The 20,358-nt window shown below is 32.5% G+C and overlaps 1 protein-coding gene and 1 pseudogene across 1 annotated transcript; one reads left to right on the top strand and one right to left on the bottom strand.

Moving 5' to 3' along the window:
* The first annotated feature begins 29 nt into the window (after nt 1-29).
* LOC120122597 (probable bifunctional methylthioribulose-1-phosphate dehydratase/enolase-phosphatase E1) lies at nt 30-4,339 on the top strand. Its single transcript, XM_039141729.1, is given in 12 exon segments — nt 30-181; nt 475-570; nt 677-796; nt 1,246-1,335; nt 1,532-1,714; nt 1,884-2,039; nt 2,893-3,042; nt 3,124-3,225; nt 3,685-3,794; nt 3,877-3,909; nt 3,911-3,993; nt 4,201-4,339. Coding segments are annotated over 12 exon segments (1,338 nt in total). The 5' UTR covers nt 30-61; the 3' UTR covers nt 4,296-4,339.
* A 323-nt stretch (nt 4,340-4,662) lies between these two features.
* Nucleotides 4,663-8,506, bottom strand: LOC120122587 (annotated as a pseudogene).
* Nucleotides 8,507-20,358: the final 11,852 nt, after the last annotated feature.

The following is a 20,358-nucleotide window of genomic DNA, read 5'->3' as shown; positions in this document are numbered from 1 at the left end:
CTGGCATACCTTAATTATGGGCTTGTAATTCGGAACTTTGATAGGTGTTCAAAAGGAGAGAATGAAACCAGATGATATGTACATATTATCAGGAGAGGGATCTATCATATCCTCGCCGTCTCCGAAGCCATACCCTCATAAGCCTCCCAAGTGCTCTGATTGTGCTCCTCTTTTCATGAAGGCAGCTATTATACGTGCTTTTTAGAAAACTACTATTTCACATTGTTTAATCAATCCAGTGGTTTATTTTTTACAGTATCTTCTATAAAATTGCAATCTTGAATTTACTAAGGTGATGTTGATCCTATTTTTTATGTTGTAGCATTGGTTAAATTTGTTAGGATAGCAAGCTATTGTGATTTGCTTTGCTTTAAGCATTTATTCCTTTTTTGCATGATATTTAACCTAATGTGTGCTTATGGTGTTCGTATCCTGGTGCTGGAGATAATAAGCATCGCTTCCCTTATAATTCAGGCATATCAGATGCGTGGTGCTGGCTCTGTTTTCCACAGTCATGGAATTGAATCTTGTCTTGTAACAATGATAAATCCGCTTTCGAAAGAGTTCCGTGTAAGTTTTTCTTTACCAGCGCTCCTCTCTCTTTCTCTTGCTTTTAATTCCTTTGTTCTTTCTCTTTCAGCAATTGATTTACTAATTTCCTTTTGAACAAATGCAGATCACTCATATGGAAATGATAAAAGGTATTCAGGGCCATGGTTATTACGATGAACTTGTGGTCCCAATAATTGAGAACACAGCCTACGAAAACGAGCTCACAGATTCTCTTGTCAAAGCTGTATGTTTCTTTTGTGTTCATCATGTCAATGAACTATGAAATTCACTTTCATGATGATCATAAAATGTTCATGTAGCCAAATAAGATTAATGAATGTTCTATATCAACAAGCAGTATGTGTCTATTTTCTGGTTACACTTTGGCCACCTATGTTACTTTGACTCTTCATTTTCTTGAAGTATCCTTGCTAACAAATATTCAGAGACGGATATGGGTGTATGATCCTTCAAATATATAGAAAAAATGAGCATATCCATGCCAGACCCATACTTGTATCGAGTACTTACCCCAAGTTCGAGCCACATAGTTACCAACAACCTTTCTTCACTCTCTGCATTGAAGTTCAGCAGAATTTCATATTGTTTTTGCTTGATTTATTTGTTATGCATGAATTTATTAATGTACAATGTTTTATTCATTATATTGAAGTTCACTTTAATGATTCTCAGATTGATGCATATCCCAAGACAACTGCCGTGCTTGTTCGCAATCATGGCATATATGTATGGGGAGACTCATGGATCAGTGCTAAAACTCAGGTTGGTAAAATTGTGCAAAGCTCGAGTTCCGACTGGTGAATTGAAGTTCACTATTTATCACTTATCATGATTCATATATATAGGATAAATTTCAGATTCTTACTTGTATAAACACTTTATTACAAATCGATGCTCAGATTCTTACATGTGCTAGTCATGCTGTCTTTCTTACTTCGGTGTTGGCATACTATTTCAGGCTGAATGTTACCATTACCTCTTTGATGCTGCTATTAAACTCCGTCAACTAGGCTTAGACTGGTCTACTCCAGATCATGGCCCCATTCAGAATGTTAAAGGATTTTCAAGCGTCAATAGCAGGATAAATGTGTCTACTAAAGACGGGACAGTGGATTCAAATTATAAATTTGAGCCATATCCGGTAAGAACTTTACATATTTCCCTTCAATATGATATTCTGTGTTTCCTAGACATGGTAGTGTATCCATTGTAACAAATGACATTGTGGTAGACAGGCTCTTGACGTTCGGAAGATTGTTGCATTCATTTATCTAGAATATGCTCTCACTCTACAATTTTCCCTGTTGCAGCGCTGTTTTGTGCTTGACATTGAAGGAACTACAACTCCTATTTCATTTGTAATGGATGTTCTCTTTCCCTATGCCCGAGACAATGTCGGGAGGTATTTGTCTGCGACATATGATAGTGCTGAAACCCAAGATGATATTAAGTTGTTACGTTCTCAAGTAAGGTTTTTCTTTGGGACTTTTTACCTTTTATCATGTTCTGCTGACATCCAGTCATAAATTGTTTGCTTCGCTTCCTGGAGGCAATTACTTTTTAATATCTCAAATATTCAAATTGATAGTCGGATTTGATGACGATTTGCTGCCTTTTTAGCTTGATACTCAAGTATAATGCAATCAACTCTCATTCTCTTTCCCCAAAATGATATGCTTCTGACCTATGTTTAATTTATATACATTAAACACGAATATGCAAAGAACTAGTCATCTGTGCAATATCATGCATAACAAATGAACCATTATCTATGACTTCAGAACCCTTATAGTTTCTACAATTCTCGGAACTTTTGCTGTATATATAGAACCACTGTCTATCATTGTCATTAATGATCTCTTAGTTTTCTGTTATCAATGATTCGTGTTCCAAACCCAATCATTTTTTTGGAGTATCTGTTTTGCTTGACGTTGTGGTCGTGGGATCGAGTCCCACGGTAGACAATTCATAATTCTGACTGCCGGAGGTCTTCCACGAAAGCTGCTCTCAATCTGGCGTTGGGGGCAGCCTACTATCCTACCTCACCCTCACCCCATTACATATGGGAGGGTCAGCTAATTTTTTTTGTTTTGCTTGACGTTCATTTGACACATGCATATAGGAAACCCGAAGAAATCTTCAGTAATGTGTTTTTTGGCATGCATATAGGAAAACAAAGGGAATGTAAGGGTACTTCTTCAGCTAATTTTCTGTGGTTAATGCAGTGGGATTGTTTACCTTATAAATTTGCAACCAAAGAAGTGTGGATTGACTCCTAAACGATATGCGTATATCGTATCCATAACATGTTTTCCGCAGGTCGAGGATGACTTGAAGCAAGGTATTACTGGTGCTGTACCTATCCCCTCGGAAGAGGCTGGAAAAGAGGCGGTGATTGCATCTTTGGTTGCTAATGTCGAAGCAATGATAAAAGCTGATCGAAAAATTTCTGCCTTAAAGCAATTGCAAGTAAGCAAACATGAATTCAAAGAAAAGACATTTTCGGATCTTAGCCTACCTACAGGAGAGGGCTAATATGAAATTAAATAGGGTCGTATATGGCGTACTGGATTTGAAAACAACGAACTGGAAGGAGTTGTTTTTGATGATGTACCAGAAGCTCTTGAAAAGTGGCACGCTTCGGGTATAAAGGTATTGTTACGTATTTCCTTTATTATTCTATAACTTTATATTCGGAATGTGGTTCTCGATACAATGTGTCTATGTTGTGATATATTTCCATGCAATTGCTCCAGATTGCAGTATATTGACAAGCCGTTTTAATCATTCTGCCAAACTGAAGCTAATTATCTTAGTAGATAGGTATCCGCTCATCTAGTCCAGATACCAGTTCAGGTTATTGTATGTTCGTGTCCTACTGAGTGATCGTAAAGCTACATAATCCCTTAGCATAGCACTGGCATTTTCTATTATTTCTGAGAAGAAATATATATCTGCGAGGAAAAACAGAAACATTTCATTGATTTTGATTTAAAGAGTACTTGACCCTTCAAATATCTCTCCCCCTTCGGAAAGTATCTTACTAAGTTCTCGAGTATTTACAGAAAGTTCGAGTTTTGGTACTAATATTTGCTTCCTCATTCATCACAGGTATACATATATTCCAGTGGTAGCAGGTTGGCTCATAGGCTTATATTTGGAAATACAAACTACGGTGATTTGAGGAAGTATTTATCCGGATTTTTCGACACTGCAGTAGGGTAAGTTTATTGCCTTCACGGATTGCTTCTATACTTGATTCCAATTCAAAAGGGACTCCGTTTCGCCTTTTCTTGCTTGCAGAAACAAAAGAGAAACACGAAGTTATGTTGAAATCACAGTCATTGGGAGTCGATAAACCATCCGATGTACTATTTCTGACCGATGTCTATCAAGAAGCCACGGCTGCAAAAGCTGCAGGTAAAAAGAATCACAACCCAAAAGCCTAAAGCGTAACGGATTGCCCTAAGAACGATTCTAAAGTACTCTGCACAACCTTTGCATAAATTGTCAATTAAGCATGTTCCTGAACTGTTTGGACTTTTAGCCCAGATTCTGATTTCATGTTACGAAAATTAAATGCCCTTTGGTTATTAATCAGTATTTTCATCTTTATCAAATTCGTAGGTTTGGATGTCATAATCTCCGTCCGGCCGGGAAATGGTCATCTTCCGAAGAATCACGGATTCAAGACCGTCAACTCTTTCCTGGAGATCTGGTAGAACCTTCGTACTTCTGTAATAAAATCGACCGTGACATTCCATGCACATAATAAACCCCTTGTGAATGATGCAATATATTGGTTTTGTGACAATTGAAGTGACTGTTGGAAGGTTTGCAACTCTTTTTTAACTGCAATACGGCAAGATTTTCCCAAGCCTTTATAGACTCCATTACCATTACAGAAATTAAAATGAAAAATACCATCAAGTGTATAAAGTTTTTTTTTAAAATAAACATATTTGTACAAGACACATCCGAATTTCTATCGCACCTATATCCGAATAACTTTATCATCTCCTTGCAATTTGTCAAACGGATAAAAGTAAAAAATTTAAAAATCAAAACCAAAAGTGCATGGTTTCGGTCTCAGAAAAGCATCAAGACTCTGAACTATCAGCAACATTATGAGTTTTAGTACACATCCCTAATGGGATGCAACAAACGAAATTAACTAACTTTAACCACTATCAACCGATAAAGTTTGTCTATATAACTCAGTTCCGGTTCGAGTTTAACTTTCTTCAAGCAAGATAATAGTAACCCAAAGCTATAAGTATCAACACCACCACCACAGCTGGAGCGGCCCACATCCAGTAGTTGGTCGACTTCTTACGTTTCAGGATGGGTCTCGGAAGTGAATCACGACCTTTAGTTCGATTCCTGTACCTCACAGTATTCTCCTTTTTAACTTTATCCTTCACCGCAACAGGAGCAGGAACAGGTGCATCGGCATTTTCATCTTTTTCAGGTTCCGGAGCCTCTGCCATAGCTTCAATCGGTTCCTCATTATTTGCACCGGTTGTAGATGCTGCTGCCTTCTTTGCTTTCTTCTCTCGCTCCTGAAGGGGAACAAATCAAAATAAGATCAATTTCAATCCGCAAACTAAATATCAACAAGCAAAACATGATGAAAGAATGAAATAATTTCCTTGAGCTTCTTTTCAGCTTCCTTTTGAGCTCTTATAGCTGCTTTGGCTGCTTTTTCTTCAGCCTTCTTCTTCTTCCTTTCCATGGCTTGCTTCGCTTTCGCTATTTCCTCTTCCCTCTTCATTTCTTTCAGTTTTGCTGCATCAATTTCCTTGTCAGCAGATGTCTTTTCGGCTTCCTTTTGCAAGTTGCTGGATCCAGGGATCTCTGTCTCTTCTACGACACTATTCTCGGGATATGATTTTGACTCTAATACTTTCTTGCCTTTTTTTGGTAGTTTAGTATCTGGTTCAGGAGAAGGTTTGGCTTCTTCCTTTGGTTGTTGGACAGTCGGTTTTGGAATCGTTTCAGGTGCAGAAGCAACTGGTGCCTCTTGTACAACCAGTGGTTTCTCATCAGGATTCCTTATCCGACCATCTCGACTTAATTGCCTCTGGTCCAAGGATGGCAGAATTCTTTTTTCATAATCGTCCCTGACGGCTTTCTTGCTGCTCCAAAGAGCCATAAACTTCTCGACCTACATGCAATACAAAAGATAAGAGAACAGCCAAAAATTAATGCACAAGAGACACTTGGGATGTAGCATTAATAGGTAATCGCAATAAACCTCAACAGTCGAAAGCTCCTCAAGACCCTTTATATCTTTCTTTGAAGCAAGCTCTTTCGCTTTGTTCAAGAGTGAACGGCTCTGGTAAAAGTGAGCATTCTGGAAAATTGGAAATAATTTGTAATTAAAATGAGTCCTCCAAAATACTTGACGAACAAAAATGCAAAATATTATCGCAATCAATAATGACCAAAACAGCTTTCGAAATGACCAAAAAAGAAACATTAAATTTTAACTTTTAGCACTCATAGACAGAGCCAAGAAGAATAACATCCCACAAGAGAGAACTAATCGTTCTACAAGGCTTGCATCTATATAAATACATACATGAAGGAAGAGAAATTGAAAGAAACAGAATGGAGCATCTCATTCTCACCAGGGAAAAGAAAGATTCAGCTTAAAGAAAAGATTCAATTTAAAGCAAAAAATGACATACCGCCTCATCACGTTGTTTCCACAGTTGTTGCATGGTTTCATAAGCTTTGTTCCTCTTCTGGATCACAGCATTCAGCTCTTGCTGTAAAGCCTCGATTTTACTCTCTATCGCACTCACTTTTTCTTTAATTTGCTTTTTCTTAGACCAGATAGCATTTTGCTCCTTCCTTACGCCATCCAAATCATTACCCATGAGCTACAATGAATCAAATATAGCAAGTTAATCAGTCTAATTTTACAATAGTCTATACTTGTATACAGGAGGGGGGAAAGCAAATTCTGATGGATAATTGGTTCAAAACAGAAATTCTCTTACTTTAACTTGATCTTGAATGTCTTCTTTCTGACCCAGTGATTCCTGAATCTTTGATCTCACTGCAGCATTAGCAATAACTTTGTCCCGGGTTCCCTCAAGTTGTTTGATTTCTCTAAGGAGTTGCTTCTCCTCGGACAATGGGATGCTTTCATGCTGGATGCGATATTGCAAGCTATAGATCTGCGATTTATCAATTCCCGATGATAAGTGACAAAAAGAGAAAAAGACAAAGGATTAGCTGCAGCCGAAAAGAATGCTTAAATCTCAACGCAGTCAACTTTACAATACTAGCATACAATATCATTGAGCTCTTCCTCAGACGAACATATACCACCACGACCACCACCATTGTTATTATTGCGAAGCTTGCCTAAAGCCTGCTGCAGTGGTTCCATTTCCTTCTTTTTCTCGCCAAGCATCATCTTAAACTGCTCGAAATCAACATTCAGGGCTTTCACTTGAGAAAGCAACTCTGCTCGATCCGACTGCATTAACATTAACATAAAGATAATAATAACTTAAAGTCAGTAGCACAATGATTTTAGAAATTCTTTCGCAATTTGGCTCAACTTGAGGCAAATACACTAAAGAGTAACCATCATACCAAATACTATTCGGCACCACGTGTAAAACAAACAATACCATATATCCAATTATTCATTTCCAGCTCAAGGACTTCTGTTTCCAACAACCGGGTATATGCATTCGAGGATTTAATGTTTCTAGATTCATCATAATACAATAAACACATCCAATTGCATTTAAATAAAGTTTTAAAAACCTATCACAACTTTTATTGCGCCTAACCTCTCGGAACCATTGAAAAGCAAAACAGGAAGCATATAGATATCCTAAGAGCACAACAACAGTTAACGAACCAGATATCATATTCGACATTAATTGCACTTCACTCACCTTGTGTGATTTTAATTCATCAGTAAGCTGAAACCTGACTTTATTCAACTTTTGCATCTCTTTATCAACCTGATCGATTTTGGCCTTTATCTTCGGATCATCAAAAGGACGATACCTGATAAAATAGAAGGAGTGGATCTTGCTTAGGAGCAGGCCACTCGGTTACAGCATCACTTGGAAAGTCGGATACATTTTTCTCTTCTCCCTTATTTGGTTCCTCAACATTGGAACCGACTTTAATGGACTGAGTATGAACCGGATCTTTGTCCAGTTTCCCATTTTCCTCATCATGAAGAAGTGATTTGTCAACTTCAGTTGCTTTGTCCATAGGTACTTTAGCCATTTCAGATCCCACAACTTCAACACCCATTAATCACTAGAAAATTAAAAGCCTAATAAATTTAAAAAAAAAGAGAGAGAGAGAGTAAGGTATCACATAGTACAACAATATATCACATAGTACAACAATATATATATATACACATATCATTTATGAATCTAAATTATAATAAGAAAATCAATCTAAAGCTATTAAATCCTCTAGTTTTCTGTAAACTGAATTAAAAAGTTGAAATATATGCGATAAACAACAGATAATTCAAAAAAAAAATCTTTACTCTACATGAGATCTTTAGAAACAAGAACAAATCAGATAATCTGCACAACAGAAATACATGATTGATCAACTACAATCAGATAAAATCCAGATCAAAACAGATTTTTTATAATAAAAAAAAAGATCAAGCCTTTATATATATTAAAAAAGCTAACATGCAAATCAATAACGACACAATTAAGAAGTACCCAGAATTTCCAAACAACGAGAAATGGAAAAAAAAAGGTCAAAACAGATCAAAAGAAAAAAAACCAGAGAGAAAAACATAGAGAAAATGGAAGAAAGATTAAAGGATTACCCTTTCAGAGAGATCGGTAAGAGAGGATAAGGAAATCCTTTGAAAGAGGAAAAGGGGTTTTAAAGAGTTTTTGGCGAAGCAGAGGCGGGATGGGGTCAGATCTTAGTCCCTGTCTCTTCTGCTTCTTTTCAAAATTGAGAATGAACTCCAAGATAGAAACACCACTGGATTTATAATTATAGCGTTAATTGCTGGTAAAAGATAAAAATAAAATAGAAATTAGGTCAGTAAATACAGTAAAAAAATATTTGTGTTTGGTGGGTCCCCCTCTTTTTCCCAGTTTCTACATGCAGTAAAACAACCCGTTAAAAAAAATTGTTTGTTTTGCTGTCTATGGAGTTCCGAAAGTTAATTTTTTTGTATGGATATATTTTGAATAATTTTACTTTTATAACTTGTTCAGAATTAATATTTTATAACTTTTTAATAAATTAAATATCATCAATATTCATCTGTGTGAATTATGTGCAATTATCTCTAAGTTTATTTTGCTTCAACTCTATTATTATAAATAAATCTATCTAAATTTACTTTAATTTAGGTTTTGGTATATCTTAATTATTGAATTAATTGTGTTTTATAATAATTAATTTGATTTTAATTGTTAAATAAAATTTATTAATAAGATTCGAGATTCGAATCAAAAAATTAATAAATATTTAATTGATTGAATTATTTAAATTGATTGTATATTATCTTTTAAAACAAAATACAAAGGGTTGATTTAATTTATATATTCATTAATATTTTGTTGAATATTGTGATTAAATTAAATTAAGTTTTATATTCATCATAATTTCATTTCTATTATAATTTAAACTCTTCAAATATGAAGATAAATAACAGTTTCCTGTTTTAAATTATTTCTAGCTTTAACATAAGAAAACGTTTTTTTATATATTTAAACTACAGATTTTAATTGAAAAGGTTAGATAAAAATTGAATTGAATTTCATATTAATTTTAAATTACATTTTTTTATAAATTAAACTATCGATTTTTTAAACAAATAATATGGTAATCTAAATATTTTTCTTTTTTGATAAGAATAAACATATATGAATAATTAAATAAAAATAATTAAACGTTTAAATACACCTACCACGCATATCAAATAAATTAGTATGCATTAATGCATGATCAAAAAAATGTCAACTTTTCTTATCGTCAAATAAGAGTAAGACTGTCTGACTTAAGTTTAGGTCAAATTTTTATAGTTTATAAACTTAATTAAATATCTTATTATACTTTTTTAAAAATAAGTGATATTCAACTAAGTCTATTAACATTTTTTAAAATCTTACTATCAAATAATATTTTATTTAACATCAAATACCATAAACTAGTTAACATCGAACAAATATTTCAATTTCTTAATTTGATAATAATTTACTTCTAAAAGATCAAAACAATAATTATTTAATTTGTTATTTTCAAATTCTAACAAAATAAAAATGTGATAATATTTTTTATTTCAAATGTGAAATTTAAAGAATTTGGTAATATGGAATAAAATATATCATTTTAAGTTCTGCTGTTAATAAAAAAAATCAATGGACCAACAAATAAAACAAAGTAAGGAAGCAAAAGCAAAGGAAAAGTAAGAGAAGCAGATAATTCCAATATAAAATTCAGATGTGTAACGTGATGGGCCTTGGACTCTTCCGTAGTGCTTAAAATATGGTTTTAGTAGAATTTGCATTGGCAACATCAATTTGGGTAAATTTTCTAAATGATCTCTCTTGTTTTATAAGTATTCACTTCTAATTATTGAAATTAAAAAGTGATTTTTAACCAGTGTTCTCTAGTTAAATTAATTCATAATTATAATTCGTTATTGATTGTTTAGAGAAAAACTCGTATAATTGAAAAATTAATAATGTAAAATTAGACCAAAAATATATTATTAAAAACCTACCTTATCGTAGGCCGGGAAAATGATGATAACATAAAGAATCATCAACAACAATATATTATTTTATGTATATATATTATTAAAATATTAATATATCATGTATAGTAGTATTTATTAAATATGATAATTGGCATTTATGCAATTTATTATATTATTGTAATTTATTAAAATATTAATATATCACTCACAGGGATTGTTCAAGTAATAAACAACTTGATATCGCTTAAGCATGTCTCGAGATCGATTCCTTGAGTATACAAAAAAAATCCATGTTTAGAGACTCACCTACAAAAACTAGGTGTACGATATAAATAACTCTGAATTAGCCATTGCAAATCCCTGGAACGAAAAGTACAACAAAAAAAATATTAAAATATCATGTCAAACAAACTTATAACGACACTAAAATATTATGGATTTGTTATGATACATATTTAAATTTTTAGTATCTTTAATTTTAAAAGAATAATAATGATACATTTATTATTATAGTTAATTTTTAAACGAAATCAATAGTTTTATGTTAAATTTGGTGAGTTTAAGACGTTTTTCAATGAAATGAACATCATATTCGTATTTAGGATGTTAAAGATGAATGAATTAAAAATTTTGAAGTTTGAGATCAATGGAAACAATGATCAATTGCAGTCGATAATAATCGATAATGATGGTGAATGGTAGTTATCACGAGAGATTTTGATCAAGTTCATGGTTGAAATCAATATTTTATCAAAAGTTTAAAAGTCGATTTAATATTTTATATAAAATTTTAGGGTCAAATTAAAAGTTAACCTCTTTTACTAGTGTGTCACATCAACAACCTAATTATGTGTAATGTTTAAGTGGCTAAAATATTATAAATTGATAATGCGAGTGATAAAAAAATTATAAATTAATAATGTGAGTGACTATAACGTTACCTTTTAAATTTAGTGAAATAAAAAGTGGCCATTTGAGTAGTTTACCCTAACAATTTTCAGAAAACGCATGTACTTCACCTTAAATCCAATATCTCACGATATTTTGCGTCGATGATTACGAGAGCCAAACATGGGGAGTAGAGGTACATAAGTACCCCTAGAACTCTTCAAGTTGACTTTTTTTATATTTGATTTGATTTTTTTTTTAAAAATAGAACTATTAAATTATAAGTTATCCGTTATTATATTGCCCTGAAACAATAAAAATAAGGGTAAAGTATAGTAATGGTCACTGAACTTTTCTAAAGCTTTCATTTAGGTCCTCTAACTTTTAAAACTTATAATACAATCCTCCAATATTTAGTACGTTTGCAATATGGTCCCCGACCGTTACACTGTCGTTAGTACGTTTGCAATATGATCACTAAATTTTTCAGGCACTTGCATTTAGGTCCCCCAACTTTTAAAACTTGCAACACATTCCTTAATTTTATTTTAAACCTCAAATTCCTTTTTGATCTCGAATTTCTTTTTTTTTTTTGCATGGAAAATTCTAATCTAACTTTGAATTATGTGGATGTGTTGATTTAAATAAGGGTCCATTGAGAAAATACTCGACTAAGGGACTATCGGGACCATCAATGATTCAATGTGTAATTTTAGAAACATGTCATCTCAAGTGAAACATAGATGTTCGATGAAATGTTTGTGATAAAAAAATGGGGTTAGAAATGCAGAGTTGACAAATACTACTAAGATGAACTAAATATCATTGTTGAAAGTCACCCTCAAAGCTGAAATTATTCTGTATAAATGACATATAATAATTTCTTCGTTTAATCATTGTGGTTAAAGATTTTCCAACAGATGATCAAATATAATGAAATCCCAAATGGCGCATTCACCTCTCAATCTATTTCGCTCACATGCACTCTCGTTTGGTTTTTTTTCTTCAATTTTCGGCCATGTAAAATTGTAAACCCAAGCAGTGATCTGTCTTTCAGCTTTTTACGGTCCCCGACAAAATGGTGGAAAAATTACTGGAACACAACACCGATTATGTTTATTTCTTAGCATATCCTCTCACTTGCAAGAAGGTGTTTATTTTTTCTTTTGGGCTATCCGGAAGTAAGCTTTTCCTCTTTTGCACTTTTCCATTTTCAACTCGTATTGTGTGTTTTTTTGTTGAAATTTTTATGTTTCTGAAACTGCATGTCAAGGATCTGGATATTCAGTGTTAGTTTTAAACCAAACCATCTAATTTTCTTTCTTTCTTCTTAATCAAAACTTTTAGTACTCCTTATGAAAGATATTCGACCCATCATAATATAAGTGAAAGAGGGTCATAGGCTAAATTTTTTTGATCTTCTTGTTTGGTTTTTCTTTAAATCAGGGAATTGGTTATGAGTATCGACATAGTGAAATCGCTAGGCACAATCCGAGAGACTACTGGTACTAGTTTACTGGGAATTGTATTGATCCGACCTGTGGTTTTCGATATCCTGTGAGCTCGTATTCTTTTTAATAAGTTCATGTTGATTATGGGACTAATATATCGTGAACGAATTAGATTTTTTTACATATTTTGGAAATTTACAGTTGAATCTGTATTGAATTATAGCTTTAGAAGACAATTATGCATGCACGTAACTCGAAAGGCATCATGACATGGTAGTATATTTAGAGCAGCTACTTGATATGTTGCCCGATCATTGTACATTTGCACCTTCATTACTGGCATATATATGTTTGTTGCAGTGTCCTATATGTTTTACAATGTCTTTTATTGCTGACATGCCATGAATTTACAAGAATTATGAGGTCCTATGATTTTAGTTCCCCTATCTGCTTTATATTCTCATCATGTTTGGATATTGAGGAACATTGTCTTCCTTTTGAATGAGTTATTAATTGATATATTGGTTTATTTTAGTTATTTCTTGGTATTTTTGTAGTCGTTGGATGTGCATGCTCAAGTTCTATCCAAACCTATTGGATTGTCATACCAAAGTGTTGCAGCTACGAACAAGACAGATTGGCCTTGTTACTTTTACTTTAACGGTTTATGCAATAAACGTGATAGATGCACTTTTCATGTTCAAAGTATAACAGACGCTGGATACGCATGCAATAAACCTCAAATGTATGAAGTAAACACTGTCAAATAGCAAATTCATGTTCAAAAATCCAAAACACTTCAATTATATTCTAAACCCCAAATTCCAAAATACTTTAATTATATTCTAAAACCTAAATTAAAGTATTTTAAAATTTAGGGTTTAAAAGATAATTGAATTATTTTGAAATTTGGGGTTTATAATGAAATTGAGGATTGTGTTACAAGTTTCAAAAGTTGGGGGACCTAAATGCAAGCGCTTGAAAAGTTCAGTGACCATATTGCAAACGTACTAACGATAGTGTAACGGTCGGTGCCATATTGCAAACGAACTAAATATTGGAGGATTGTATTGTAAGTTTTAAAAGTTGGGGGACCCAAATGAAAACTTTAGAAAAGTTCAATGACCATTACTATACTTTACCCTAAAAATAATAATTGAGGATAAATAGAAGTTGAACGGAGACCAAATGTTAATATTAAATTTACAGTATAATGATATAATTACTCTTAATGTTTGTGTAAATAGTTATTATATTTCTTAATTTTTTTTAGTAAAGTATATAGATGATTCATTGAATACAAGATGTTGTTTTATTGATTATTTCGATTAATAAAAGTTATTAAATACTCATCGATTATAAAATGTTATTTTATTGAGCTTATGGACTATTAAAAGTTACAAAATGATATATGATTATTCATATATATTTTCAAACTTGTCATTTTTTTAAAAAAATTAATAATTGTTTGAGTCGGACGTTAACCTACTGATTGGAATATGATAGTCGTTTAAGTTTTTATGATTTTTTCATGTCAGCAAGTTATTGTCAAGTTCAGACTGTTGTCGATTTTTAACGAAAAAAAACGAGTTTGAAACATATAAATAGTTGAGTAACCATGTTGTAACTCTTAAATGGATACTCAACAAAGCAACAATCTATAGTCGATAGATCATTTGTAACTTTTAATAGTCGAATGATTAAACAAAACATCATCCTATAATCGAATATCATTTTTAGACTTTACCCTGATTTTAGTATTTTAATTCCCAACAACAATGTTTTAATTTTTTATTAAAATATACATTATTGAATGAAAATTATTAGCTGATTAACAACCAACACATGTTGATGATGTAATATTTTGATATATATTCAATTATTGACGTGACATGTGTCATGTCATCATTTTAAGAGGCGTGACACTTGTTATATCACTTTGAGTGACGTGGTACGTGTAAGGATGGGTATGGGTCGGGTTGGGTCGGGTTTTTGGTCCACCCGACCCGACCCGAGAAGAAGGAAACCTCCACCCGTGACCCGACCCGACCCGAAAAAATTAGTTTTTCACCCGACCCGACCCGATCCGATAGATAGTTTAAAAAATCCGACCAGACCCGACCCGACCCGAAATAATAATAAAAATTATTTTTATTCAATAAAAACAGTGACTAAATTGAAAAAAAATAATATATAGAGGGGTATTATTGTAATTATTCCTAAATATATAAGGTGAAATTATATATTTTTCCCGACCCGAATACCACATAAAAAACCGACCCGACCCGACCCGACCCAAACCCGATTTTTTTAAAAAAAATCCGACCCGATCGGGTCAGGTCGGAACCCGTCGGGTTCGGGTTAGATGCCCATCCCTAGGTACGTGTCATGTCATTATTTTGAATAACATAATATATAACATATCAATAATTAAATATTTGTAAAAATATCACCTTAATAATATAAGTTGACCGTCAGTTAACTAATGATTTTTTTCCACCAAAAAATATTTTAACAAAAATTTAAAACGTTAAAAATCAAAATAATTAAAAAATGGACAAAATAATCATCTATATAGATGTTATAATGTAGTTTTACCATTGCGCTTTTATATATATATATACCTACTTTTAAGAGGGAAAACTTCAACATACTTTGGGCTACTTGCTAGTTTTGGATAAGTCGTTACCCTCGAGTTGATTTTAGCAGGAATTCCCCCTTATACAACTTAAAAGCCTATTATCCCATTCAAAATTTGAAAACAACATATATCAAAGAGGAAAATTCCCAAACAAATATTCAATAAAAAGTATTTTTTACTATTAATACGATAATAGATAAATATAGTATTAATTCGGATAATAATATATTATGAATAATATAGAATTTTTTTTTATAAATTTAGAGTAAATATAACATAATATAATAGTTATTTAATGATTTTTAATTATTTAAAAATAAACATCTATACTTATGTATAAGTGATGCTTGAATCCAACATCTTCAAAATAACAATAAATTATTTAACCATTAAGATAATTTTATCTGTGACTCCAACATCTTCAAAATAACAATAAATTATTTAACCATTAAGATAATTTTATCTGTGACTAATAATAGAAACTTAAATTAGGCAGTTTGCACACATTTTAATAGAGTAAAAGAATGCCAAAAACGGGAAAATGGGTAAAGTCAAAGTACAAGCAGATTTTGTTTGATTCAATCCTACCGTCCGCATTAAATCTGGGTAGATAGGCAGTTGATCTAAAATCGTGAACCCCCATTAAATTCTTTGATTGAAATTAAAAGATGAAACACGACAAATCAATTTTCGATCTTTAAATTTGATATTTCTTAAAATTTAATTTTAAATATTTATTAAATACATTGTTTCTGAAATTTTATTTTTTAATAATTTGTTATAAATTTGGCTCTAGTAATAAGCAATTTTGTAACACCCCAACCCGTATCCGACCCGGATCCGAGTCCGAGGTGTCACATTGACTTTTCAAAACTCTGTTCTTTACAAATCCACTAAAATCATAATTTCCTCATTTGAGAAAATAATTACTTTACAGTAATAAATATATCAAATTGTTTTATAAACCATTCAGAGCATATTCAACTCAATCAATTAGTACATGTCAACTATATTCAAAATAACCAAATACATTTAAATCATATATTATCTTATTTGAAACTTTGTAAGGGAGATGTTGACCTATCTTGCTCTTCTTAGCTTCTCTTATAGCTTCTGTAACATAAGTGTGAAACAATCACACGCTAAGTTTATGACTTAGTGAGGCATTAAATTTATAAAAGAACTCTAATTATTTAAACATGCAAGAACACATCATCTCATGATGTCACACTAAAACAATATAACATTACATACAATGTATATACACATATACATATCTCACACTATTTCCATTATTAACCTTATTCCACTATCCATAATCTTATCATTTATGTCTTATAATCATATACTTGTATGTTTATTCTTTTAAACCACATATGATTCATATAACCAAGTAATACACACATCATCATATAATCATATAATGCAATTCATATTACAAAAGCATATACTTTACATGTAATATATATGTTTATTGTTATCTTTTTGTCAGCCCATGTACATATGTGAGAACTATAGATATGTGAGTACATTGAGATTGTGCACTATGCTATCACCACAGCTCGTATAATTCCCACTAGGGGCGCATAGAATTTGTCCCGTAGGACTACTATATCCCGAAGGACCACTGTATATGTCTCGAAGGACCACTGTATATGTCCCGAATGACCACTGTCCAAATGTTCTGAAGAACATAGGTAACCCTCAACTCTTAGCATACCAACTATACTTATAGCTCTCTTTACACATACCATGGGCATCAGCATTATATCATTTCACATATTAGTATAAACATGTAGTTCACTGTCACATATCACGTAGCTTATGTCACATAACTTGTATCACATATACACATTCATATCACATGTTCATATAAGCTCGTAACTTCTTTCACATTTACATGTAATCATGTAGCTTCTTTTCATGTAGTTCATGCCACTTTTCATATAATTCATTTATCACATATAACATGGCTTAATATATGTTTGTATTCTTTTTCACCTAGTCACATCTACCTCTTCTCATATATCTCATACATAATCTCTATCATATATATATTCCTTCACTTATCTTATAGTTATGTATCATATTACATAATTTAAGTTATATCATATTATCATGTGTACATATATCATCGACACTTAAAATGTATCATATAAACATGTATTCACACATATCATTAACATATGTAACATAGCAAACATATGCTCATATTAATGAATTCATGCATTTTACTATAGGAAATAGACTTGTCACAAGTCTTATTTCCATTAAACATAATCTGTAACCCCCATAGACCGATACAGGTAATCCGATCCGATCCAGGAAGTCACATTAGGGCCACCGGAGCGACCCACTGTAAAAATAGCAGAAAATTTAAAACCTTTTATCAGAACATGTAAATTCATAAAATCATTTGCCACTACAAAATAAAAGTTATCACTATTTAAAAATAAACCAAATTTCCATACTCATATATAAATCAAAATACAATTACATGCCCCCTAATCACATGTACCATACTCTGCAACAACGCCGGAAGAACTCCCTTACTGATGTCGATAGCTGCACTGGTACAATTCTTTTAACCTGAAAATGTGAGTAATAGAGTGAGCTTCGAAAAGCTCAGTAATACAGAACTACCAGATGATGCTGATGAATGTGCAGATACAGATAAATATATATTTTCTTATTGTTTTCGAACATTTACAGATTTTTATGCTGAGCAGAATCATACTGATATTTCAGGTGGTAACAGACAATGAGCTTTCAATTCATGGAAATATTTCGGATGACTGAGTTCAGGAGATCAAAACAGGTTATCTAGTGTGTTCCCGCAAAACATGTGAAAAGATGCATATATTTTCTTTTAAAACAGTGGCAATTCAAAACATATTTTTATTCAAAAACCATATTAATCCATCCAACCAAACACACCATAATGTGTAGGTTCCCCAGAACTATACACCACCAACACACCAAGTAAGGCCCTGAGCACAAAGCAGAGGAGCCTGCAGTAACGGTAACGATAACTTCCTCCAACAACACCCTCTCATAAAACATTTATCAAAAACCATAGTAATCCCTCCAACCGAACACACCATAGTGTGTAGGTTTCCCAGAACCATACACCCACCAACACACCATAATGTGTAGGTTCCCCAGAACCATACACCCACCAACACACCAAGTAAGGCCCCGAGCATAAAGTCGAGGAACCTGCATATATAGTAACCTCCAACAATACCCCCAAATAAAACATGTTCCGTCCGTAAACAGATATATCAAAAATCAAAACATAATTCATGTCAAGTATCATATCAAAATCCAGGTCAAGTATCATATCAGAAATCAGATCAAGTAACAGATCAGAATTCAAGTCAAGTATCAGATCAGAATCCATGTCAGATATCAGATCATAATCCATGTCAAGTATCAGATCAGAATTCAAATCGAAAATCAGATAAAATATTCATGTGAGTAGGGAACACACCAGAGTTTACATGTATTATTTAGAGGTATTGTATCAGGCAGAGAAACACGGTTCTTCAGTATGTCGATAGAATGTTGGAATTTAGAATCACTATCGGAAGAGTTCATTAACTAACAGAATCATCAGTTATTCAGAATGTGAATTATCAGGATATTATCTTATTCAGACAGTTTTCAGAAGCTGTACATAATCAGAAGGGTATTCAGAATCCTATACATCCATGTCAATTGATCGGATAATCGAACAACTTGAGAACAAAGATTCAGAACCTTAACAATCTATGTCGACTGGTCAATTCATTTTCCTTCTAAGGTATTTACTCTTTAATACCACAAATTTTTGTCCGTAAACCATTTTCAGGAATCATCGCTGAATAAATATTCCAATGTCTTTATTTCATTTCCACGTTTCCACAATATCATGGAATGCTGACGTACTTGATTAATTTGTTCATAACCCATTGTAATTGTACACTACGTAAACACATCAGAATTTCCAAACTTATCCAAATCACTTATTAAATCCTCAGTCATTGAGGTTACCTAGTTCATTTAGCAGTCATGTCCATTCCAGTTACTTCAGGATTTTCCAGAGTAATTCAAACGTTCCTGAATTTCAGATACATATTGTACTTCCATTCCATTAAATTTGGTCTTCGTGGTTGATTTGTCAAACAAACGTCCAATTCTTAGTATTGAATATGATCTAGAGCTGAGCTGAGCTGAATACTTCCAAAATTTATCATCGAGCCAAACTTGAGAAGACGAATACATGTTCCAGTAATATCTATGCCATTCAGGTATTGACATAGCTTTAGGGTTGATATACTCACTTAAATTGTTTTCCATTACCTTTAAAGGTAGTCCAATACCTATGCTTACTTGGATTCCTTAATTAATCCAAGACATTTACTTAATATAGGCCATAAGGTATTTTGGTCATTTTGGTTTTCAGTTTTATTCCAATCATAACAGAGCTCAAGGATATCCCATCATTCCTGAGCTTGGTGATATTCTTGGGTCATTTCCATTACAGGGGTAATTTGGTTATTTTACAGATCTACGGTATTTCAATCCTTTTCCTCCATCCGATCTTATTATTTAATTCCAATTTATCATCTATTCCAGTCCGTTCGAACAATTCTGATAAAAGAGTACCCTCCGATAAATTGTTCTTCAGGTATTTATTCATAACTCGGATATTTTCGGGTCAAGTGCCTTCTCAGATTTTACAAATGGAATATCATGAATTTTTCTGCACTAAGTCATGATCTTAACAATCAAATCCGTACTTAATCGAGTTAAGTACAAATCCTCAAAGTATTTTCTCATTCAGGGTCAACTCGAACTATTTTACCTTTCAAGGGCATTTTCATAATTTCTTAACTAGATGATTTCTATATTAGCTCTTAACGAAAATAATATAATTTAGAGATCCTATGATTAATTACTTTCTTGAATACTCTCTGATCTTGAAATGATTCCCTTAATAGACTTCTAGTACCCTTCACAAACTCTCCTAGGATTAAAATCGGTTATCCATAATTTCCAAATAAAATTAACATTTCTTATACACATCAATA

Source organism: Hibiscus syriacus, unplaced genomic scaffold (assembly GCF_006381635.1).
Source record: "Hibiscus syriacus cultivar Baekdansim isolate YM2019G1 unplaced genomic scaffold, ASM638163v2 tig00001120_pilon, whole genome shotgun sequence".
NCBI lineage: Eukaryota > Viridiplantae > Streptophyta > Magnoliopsida > Malvales > Malvaceae > Hibiscus > Hibiscus syriacus.
This window is presented reverse-complemented; position numbering and strand designations above follow the sequence as displayed.